This window comes from Lucilia cuprina, chromosome 2, assembly GCF_022045245.1.
Source record: "Lucilia cuprina isolate Lc7/37 chromosome 2, ASM2204524v1, whole genome shotgun sequence".
NCBI classification, from domain to species: Eukaryota; Metazoa; Arthropoda; class Insecta; order Diptera; family Calliphoridae; genus Lucilia; species Lucilia cuprina.
Window position 1 is genome coordinate 67706179 of NC_060950.1, and position 8518 is coordinate 67714696.

Consider the following 8518-nt stretch of genomic DNA (forward strand, 5'->3'; position numbering starts at 1 on the left):
TTAGTTTTAGTTGTTTAATTTTTACAAAGAAAAACTTTACACAAACAAAAGAATATAAATTTTATGTTACAGGACTTTACAGGAAAATTTACATAGAGCACAGTTTTAAGTTACACAGTGTTGGTGGCTTGTTTTAAGAAAAAAACAAAAACAAAAAATGGTAGTAAAGACTTTAAGGAAAAATTAAAAAAAAAAAATAAAATCAAATATTTAATAAAACTTGTTGTTGTATCACATAAACTTGTTAATATTTAAGAGATTTTTTTTAATTAATTTTTTTTTTTTGTTTTCGTTTATATTAAATTCGTTAATGATGTTTTCTAAATGCTTTCATTTTCTTTTAATTAATGATGGGTTGTTATAATGGAAAAAAGGGAAAAAGGGGAATTTTGAAAATTTTTTAAAAAATTTCAATTTTAAATTTGTTGTTTTGTTGTTATTTTAAGATTTTTTATATTTTTTGCAATTTATAGTCTTACTACCAGTTTTTCTTAAATTTTACTTTTTTTTTTGTTAATATTTACAAAATTAAAGAAAATAATATTGTGCTTGGCTTTAATAAATATAAATATATTTTCTTTTTAGTTTATAACTTAAATTGTTTTTGTTTTCATTTCTTTTAGTTTGTGTGTGTTATTTTTTCGTTGGCAAATTTTCTATTTTTTAGTACTTTTTTTCATAAATAGTTCTACTTAGTTTTTTGTTTCATTTTATAAAAATTATAGGTGCCTTGTTTTACTACATTTTTCTTTGTTATAAAAAAAGTTTTCTTTTTTTTTTTGCTTAAATTATCTTTTCTTACAGTGTAGTCTGTAAAAAAGGTTCTAAAGGAGGCGGAGGGGGTTGGGGGCTGTATGCTTAAGTTTAAGAAGCCTATAATATTATGTGTTTGTGTGTGTGTAAATGTTTGTGTAATATTTTAGTTTCTTTTGTTTTTTTTTTAAGGTAAAGCATACGGTGTTCTAGTTAATTTTGTTGTTGTTGTTGTTTTCTTTTTTTTTGTAAATTCTGTTTTCTTTTATTCTTTGTAATTTTTTCTATGATTTACCATCTTTTTTTGTTGTTCCAAAACTCCTTTTCCTTTACTGAAGCCTTTTCTTTCTTTTCATTTTGAAAAACTTATTTCTGTTTCTTCAGGTTTCTTGTTAAAGTTTACTTAAAGACGGGGAAGGACAGGAGTACATTTCTGTCCAAGTTTTTGTCCAGTCCTGTTGGTTTTTTTTAAACATTTATTGCAGAGTTTAAAGCGCTGGAAAAGGAAAAGAAAAAAACACAAACAAATTTTAAGTTAAACTTCCAAATTTTGCAAAAAAGGAAAAAAAAAGTACTTAAATAACAAAAAAGTACTTTGAGAGAAAAAAACTTATTAAAATGCTTAATATCTCCAAAACTTAAAGAAATATGTTTAAAATATGAAAAAAGAAATTTTTTTCAAAAAGTACCAAAAAAGTACTTTTTTGAAAAAGTACTTTTTTGAATAAGTACATTTTTAAGAAAAATTGGTAAAAAATTAAAAAAGTACTTAAAGATAAAACAAGCACAAAATGTTCTAAAATTTAAAAAAATAAATAACTTTTTTCAAAAAGTGCAAAAAAGTATTTTTTTAAAAAAGTACTTTTTTGAGGAAAAAAGGTTAAAAATTTTAAAAAGTAGCAAGAAAAGTACATATAGAAAGCATATTTTGTCTTAAAAACACATTTGTGTTAAAATAAAAAAATAAACATTTTTTAAAAAGTACTAAAAAATACTTTTCTAAAATAGTACTTTTTTTTAAAGGAAATTGGTAAAAATTAAAAAAATTAAACTTAAAAAAAATCATATTTTGTAATAAAAACACATTTTGTGTTAAAAAATTAAAAAGTATCAAAAAAGGTACTTTTTTGAAATGATACTTTTTTTAATGGAAATTGCTAAAAATTAAAAAAGTAGCAATTAAAGACAAAATGAGACAAAAGTTTTTCATAAAACAAACCTAAAATGGTTTAAAATACGAAAAAATACAATTTTTCTTAAAAAAGTAGCAAAAAAGAAAATTTTTGAAAAAGTAGTATTTTTAAGAAAATTTGGTAAAAAATTAAAAAGTAGCGGCTAAAGTACTTTAATAAAGCAAAAAAAATTTTAAATAGGAATAAAGAACATTTTTTCAAACACAAAATTGTTTTAAATTTGAAAAAGGAAAATTTTTTTTCTTTCAAAAAGTAGTAAAAAAAGACTTTTTGAAAAAGTACTTTGTTTGAGGTAAATTGGTGTAAAATTAAAAAAGTATTAAGAAAAGTACTTTAATAAACAAAATTTTTTCATAAAACAAACACAAAATAGTTAAAAATACAAAAAGGATTTTTTTAAAAAGGTACCAAAAAAGTACTTTTTTGAAAAAAGTAGTTTTTTAGAGAATTTTGGTTAAAAGTTAAAACATGCTCTTCATAAAACAAAGACAAAATAGTTTAAAATTTGAAAAAAGAAATTTTTTTCAAAAAGTAACAAAAAAGTACTTTTTCAAAAGTAACTACTTTTAACCAAAAGAAGTACTTTTTAATATATTTTGTCAATAAACTTAAAATTGTTTCCGAATCAATAAGTTGAAACTTCGATAAAAAAAAACATGTTTTTTAAATATTCAAAAAAAGTACTAAAAATTAAGATGAGAATAGAGCAAAAGGTACTATTAACAAAAGTACCTAAAGATAATTATCTATTTATAGGTCTTTCAACAATTTATCTTTTTTTTTTGCTTTAAAACTCACCTCAAATCCATTGGTTTCCATCAATGATACCACAGCCTATTTGTTTCTTGTTGTTGTTGATGATGTTGTTGTTGTTGTTGTTTTAATAAATTATTTGTAGCATTTTTTGTAATTTCTAAATCATTCAAATTAGCACTTAGCCTTTTAACACTTTCATTATTATCTAGTTCAACTTCAAGCTCGACATTATCACTATCATCATCATCATCAATCTCATCCTTGTGCTCATCCTCGTTTACTTTACCATCCGCAACAACATTATTATCTTTAACACCATTATCTTTACATTCCATTTTATTAACATTTAAATTTGCAACATCATTATCATGTTCAACATGTTGCAATGATTTTTGTATACCCAAAATTTCCATAGATGATGGTAAATAATAATCATCATTATGATCAAGATCACAGTCTTCTTTTAAATGAGAGAATTCATAAGTGTTTAAGTCTTTATGCGATAAACTGTTGCGTGTTATTACAGATGTTGTTGTTGTTGTTGATGATGTTGTGCTTGAGGATGTTGTGTTGGTGGGTGTTGTGGGTGCAAAAGCGTATTTGTTGTTTAATGTTAAACTGTAATGGGGCTTAGGAGATCTTCTTAATATTAACGCCTGTTGCTGACAATATTGTTGTGTTAAATAGGGGGCTTGTTGCTGTTGTTGCTGCTGTTGTTGTTTATTTGCTAGATAGTGTTGCTGTTGTTGTAATGTATATTGTTTAGGCATTGTTGTACTTAACACACTAAGTCTTTTAGTTTTATTGATTTTATTATTATAAAATATTGGTTGTTGTTGTTTTTGTTGCTGTTGTTGATTGTTAAAATCTTTTATTATTAAACCACCATTATTACTACTAATTGTTTTATTTGTTGCTGTTGCAGTTGTTGCTAAATTATGGCTAAAATGATTGTTTAGAGAGTTTTGTTCTTTACATTTTGCTTGCAATTTATTTATTGTTGTAGTATTTGTTGTTTGTTGCTGCTGCTGCTGTTGTTGTTGTAGTTGTGCTTCAAACTAAAGATTGTCTGGATAACTACGGAAATTATAGGTTCTAGCCCTTTGAAATTGCATATTATCACTATTATTTGAAGTATTCATGACACCACTGCCACCACCACCCATTGTTGATGTATTGTAGGGATTATTTATCATGGGTGCCGTTGATTGTGAATTCATTGTACCCATATTATCATCATAATTATGTTCATTACTTAGATTACTGCTGGCTTTACTGCTCATAGTATTGCTGCCACTGTGGCCCTTGATGGGCTTAAATATCGCTGTGGTAGCATAATATTTTTCCATTGGTGGCGGTGGCACTTGTGGTGGCCTTGGGAATATACTGCTCAAGGGTGGTGGTGGTGTACGACGTACATTAACATAACCGCCCGGCGTTGAGTTGGACATTTTTGTGGGCATATAATCTTGCATATGTGGCACAGCGTAACCGCCTTCTGGGACGTCTGCGAAAACATTTGAGAGGGAGAGAAAGCAAAACGCAAACGTTGAATTATTAATAAAGAAAAAAAACGAGTTATTGCGAAAAAATTATATAAATGTGTAATAGAATTTCATTCCAATTTGGTTATGTGGTATAATTAACCCGCTAGGAGGTCGTCTGTGTACATATAAGGGACAAAAACACATAAATTTTTAGGAGCTTTAGAAGCAGGGGTACATTTTTTAAATATTAATAATAATATTAAAGAATTTAGCTTTATCTAAGTATAAATGAAACTCATGAGAATCTCTAGTTGTAGTTCCGTTCTATTTCGGTTCCAGTTCTGTTGTAGACCTGTTGTAGTTCTGTTCTAGTTCTGTTCTAGTTCTGTTCTAGTTCTGTTCTAGTTCTGTTCTAGTTCTGTTCTAGTTCTGTTCTAGTTCTTTTCTAGTTCTTTTCTAGTTCTGTTCTAGTTCTGTTCTAGTTCTGTTCTAGTTCTGTTCTAGTTCTGTTCTAGTTCTGTTCTAGTTCTGTTCTAGTTCTGTTCTAGTTCTGTTCTAGTTCTTTTCTAGTTCTGTTCTAGTTCTGTTCCAATTTTTTTCTAGTTCTGTTATAGTTCTGTTCCAGTTCTACTCTAGTTCTGTTCTAGTTCTGTTCGAGTTCTGTTCTAGTTCTGTTCTAGTTCTATTCTAGTTCTGTTCTAGTTCTGTTCTAGTTCTGTTCTAGTTCTGTTCTAGTTCTGTTCTAGTTCTGTTCTGGTTCTGTTCTAGTTCTGTTCTAGTTCTGTTCTAGTTCTGTTCTAGTTCTGTTCTAGTTCTGTTCTAGTTCTGTTCTAGTTCTGTTCTAGTTCTGTTCTAGTTCTGTTCTAGTTCTGTTCTAGTTCTGTTCTAGTTCTGTTCTAGTTCTGTTCTAGTTCTGTTCTAGTTCTGTTCTAGTTCTGTTCTAGTTCTGTTGTAGTTCTGTTGTAGTTCTGTTCTAGTTCTGTTCTAGTTCTGTTCTAGTTCTGTTCTAGTTGTGTTCTAGTTCTGTTCTAGTTCCGTTTTAGTTCTGTTCCAGTTCTGTTCTAGTTCTGTTATAGTTCTGTTCTAGTTCTGTTCTAGCTATGTTCTAGTTATGTTCTAGTTATGTTCTAGTTCTGGTCTTGCTCTACTTCTCTTCTAGTTCTTTTCCACAAGTCTGTTGTATTTTTGTTCTGATCTTTTTTATAATATTACTTTCAACCGACCCTCAAAGCGTTACTATTGCGTTCTAAGTATCTACTTCTGTTTAGTCATCACTTAAGTTTTAATAGTATGAAACCAAAAATATTATTAATATTAACTTTTCTGCGTTTTGATATTTTTTTCTAAGGTTTCTTTCCACCAAAAAAAAAACTTTTGTGTCTATTCTTATTTTCGTTTAAAAATAATTTATGGCTTTTAAAATTTTGTGCGAAGAGTTATTTTTTTTTTTCTCAATATTGTCTGAAAACTTACCTGTATAGTCTGGTGTCATATTACATTGTAAATCATTAACGGCCGCATAACCATTTACCCCACTTGTGTACATATTTACATTAAAGGGTTCATGGTATAGACTGTTTTTACCAATTGAATCATTATCATCAACGCTGGCCTGTAAGAAGAAAAAAAGAGTTATAATGAATTTTTGTTGTTTAATATAAAATAATTAATTATTAAAAGAAAGTAAACAATTTTTTTTGGGAAATAGAATAAAACAAAGAACAAGGGAAGGGTTTCTTTTTTTTTTGTTTTAAGAAAAAATAATTATTTTTAATGGATTTTCGACGCAAAATGGTCATTAGTGTGTGTTTTTTTTTTTTGAGAGGGATGGGGTGGAGGTGGAAAATAACTAGAAAAAAATTAATTAGTTAAATTATTAATAAATTAAATATGCTTTTGTATTAAGATAAATACAGGGAAATAAAGCTTATATTTAGGTTGCTCCTTTTTGAACTTTTGAGATCCTTAATATTGTTAGTTTTAGGCTTTTGGTATTCAAAAGGGATTTTCTTTTGATCTAAGCTATAGATTCCCGCTAGAAATCTTTGTTTTTTTCATTCCCTTTTCTTTATTGAGCTTAAGTTTATATTTAGAATGTAAACTTTTTCATGCAGAAGGACGGACGTTTTCTTTGAAAAAGGAGTCAAAGTAGTAAACTTTTATGAGTTTTGGGATATAAAGTGTGGAACTGCAAACTAATATTTATACTTATTTAGCTCAAAATTTGTTGTATTCCAAAAGTGTTAAAATTTGATTTTTTTTATTAACGGACAGACGGACGTTGGTGTTAAGTAAGGACCCATCAGTTTTAATATTTTTTAATCGTGAAATGTTCCTAATATAATAGTTAATTTATATATATAATCAAATATCTGAAGATTGGATGTGTAATGTTAAAATATAACAGATTTCCTGCAAGGATAATAAAAATTTAAAAAAAAACTGTTTTTAGAGATTTCTCTTGGAGAAAGACGGACAGGTTTGCTTAACTTACAGCTATAATATAAAACTGAACTGAATTGTAGTGTTAAGAGTATAGAACCACAAAACTATATATGTCTTTACTTTCTTTAGATTGTGATGTATGATAAGGAAATATAATGGCTTTCAAATGATATACATAGATATGTATTTTTTTTACTTTTTTATTTGAACGGAAGGACAGACGTGCCATTTCTAATAAAAAATAAAATTTCTTTGATTTTTTAAGACTCCAGATATTTAACACAAATCCAGAGATCTATATATATCACTTTTTACTCCGAATTATGGGGTTAAAGTTTCAAATGTAATAGATTTCAAAGGGGCTTATGAAGAAAAATATTTTAATATAAAAATTTGCTACACTTAAGCCATTTTACCGGCCAACTTTCTCAAACTGAAAATTTATAAAACACCTGCTATTGCCTTAATGGATAAGTTTTAAACCGATTGTTTAGAATAAGAATCCCCAGAACTTTATTAAATCCTAAAATACTGCAAAAATTTCGTGTTTCTAAGAAATTTTGTTGCTTTTTTTTAGAACTGCTACCCTTTTCCAGCTTTTTGTGCCTTTTAGTACTTTATTATTATCCTGAAATTTATATCCTGTCTGTATGTCTTACAACTAAGTACCTTTTTTATGATTTTGTTTACAATTTTCAAAAATTTTTTTGTTTAGCTGTTTGTTTTCAAACTTTGAAAATTTTTGCTGGAATCTGTTTATTTATTACTTTTATCAGTTATAAGTACTTTTTGTAGTTGTTGTTGTTTTTGATTATGAAATTGTATTTAGTACTTTAGCTTTATAAATTTGTTGTTGCTGCTGCTACTTACTTTAATTCCTGTGCCATTGGGACGATGTTTATCGACATTGCCACCCAATGTATTGGGATTAAAACTATATTGGAATGCATCCAAAACATTACTGCCACGAGCTCGTTTTGTTCTCGACACAATGAACAATATAATGGCCACCAATAAGATAATGATAGTGGTTAATACCACAATAACAACACCAATGAAATTTTCTTCGGAGGGCTCTTGATCGATGGGTTTGGGGGCGATTACTGGAAAAAAAAAGAAAAAAAAAAAACAAGTTAAAGAAAAATATTAAAAAACATATTAAATTTTTTTAAAATTTAAAATAAAATTGTAATCAAATAACTTTAAAAGTTTCAGATTTTGTTGTTAGTGTTGCTGTTGTTAATGTATACTTACATTGCGGTCCATTATTGTAGTTGCGTTCGCCATTAACATTTGTTGTTGGCATTTTACCACCATTTTTATTATTATGATGATATTCATTACTTTGTAAAGGATATTCACGGGTATCCTGTGGCAACAAGGCGCCACGTTGTTCTTGTTCGTCTGTGAAATTTCCCACGGCTGGCACTACAAAAAAAAAGGGACAAGAAAAAAATATTTTATGAAATAAAACTTGTAAAAATTACAAAAAGAAAATTTGGTTTAAAATTAAAGAAAATTCTTGTTTTTTAAATTTTAAACATTTTATACACTTCTAATTGCCTCCATTTTAAACTATAAAAATATCCTTCCAATTTCACTTCAAATTCATTTCTTTAACCATTAAAGCACAAACAAAAAAATATCGTTTAATTATTAAAATTAACAACAGCTGTGTTTATGTATTTTTATATTGTCGAAAGCTTTTGTTTTAAATTTCATTCTTAGAATTTTATTTATTTATATTTATTCTTTTTGTTTAAATCCTTTTATTCCTACAACCAGCTAAATGCGACAAAACATAGTGCGTAAATACAGGCTGTGAATGAAAAAAATCTATATCCCTTATTTTTCACAAAAAAAAATTAAAAAAAATAAAAACTT

The 8518-nt window shown here is 27.2% G+C and overlaps 2 protein-coding genes across 2 annotated transcripts; both read right to left on the reverse strand.

Moving 5' to 3' along the window:
* Positions 1-598: 598 nt before the first annotated feature.
* Positions 599-3757, reverse strand: LOC111687039 (ras-interacting protein RIP3-like). The gene is made up of 2 exons (XM_023449449.2): positions 2745-3757; positions 599-1249 (listed from the first exon to the last, which is right to left on the reverse strand). The coding sequence occupies exon 1, from the start codon at positions 3470-3472 to the stop codon at positions 2765-2767; it is 708 nt and encodes a 235-aa protein (XP_023305217.2). The 5' UTR covers positions 3473-3757; the 3' UTR covers positions 599-1249; positions 2745-2764.
* On the reverse strand, positions 3529-8203 carry LOC111687038. Its single transcript, XM_046956180.1, has 5 exons — positions 8188-8203; positions 7889-8113; positions 7505-7737; positions 5663-5801; positions 3529-4209 (listed from the first exon to the last, which is right to left on the reverse strand). The coding sequence occupies exons 1-5, from the start codon at positions 8201-8203 to the stop codon at positions 3761-3763; spliced, it is 1062 nt and encodes a 353-aa protein (XP_046812136.1). The 3' UTR covers positions 3529-3760.
* Positions 8204-8518: the final 315 nt, after the last annotated feature.

Coding starts and splice junctions, on each gene's coding strand:
- LOC111687038 (XM_046956180.1), bottom strand. Junction 7,738..7,888: donor CTACAATAATGGACCGCAAT/GTAAGTATACAT, acceptor TTTTTTTTCCAG/TAATCGCCCCCAAACCCATC. Junction 4,210..5,662: donor TATGACACCAGACTATACAG/GTAAGTTTTCAG, acceptor ATGTTTTCGCAG/ACGTCCCAGAAGGCGGTTAC.
- LOC111687039 (XM_023449449.2), bottom strand. CDS start 3,472: ATGCCTAAACAATATACATTACAACAACAGCAACACTATCTAGCAAAT.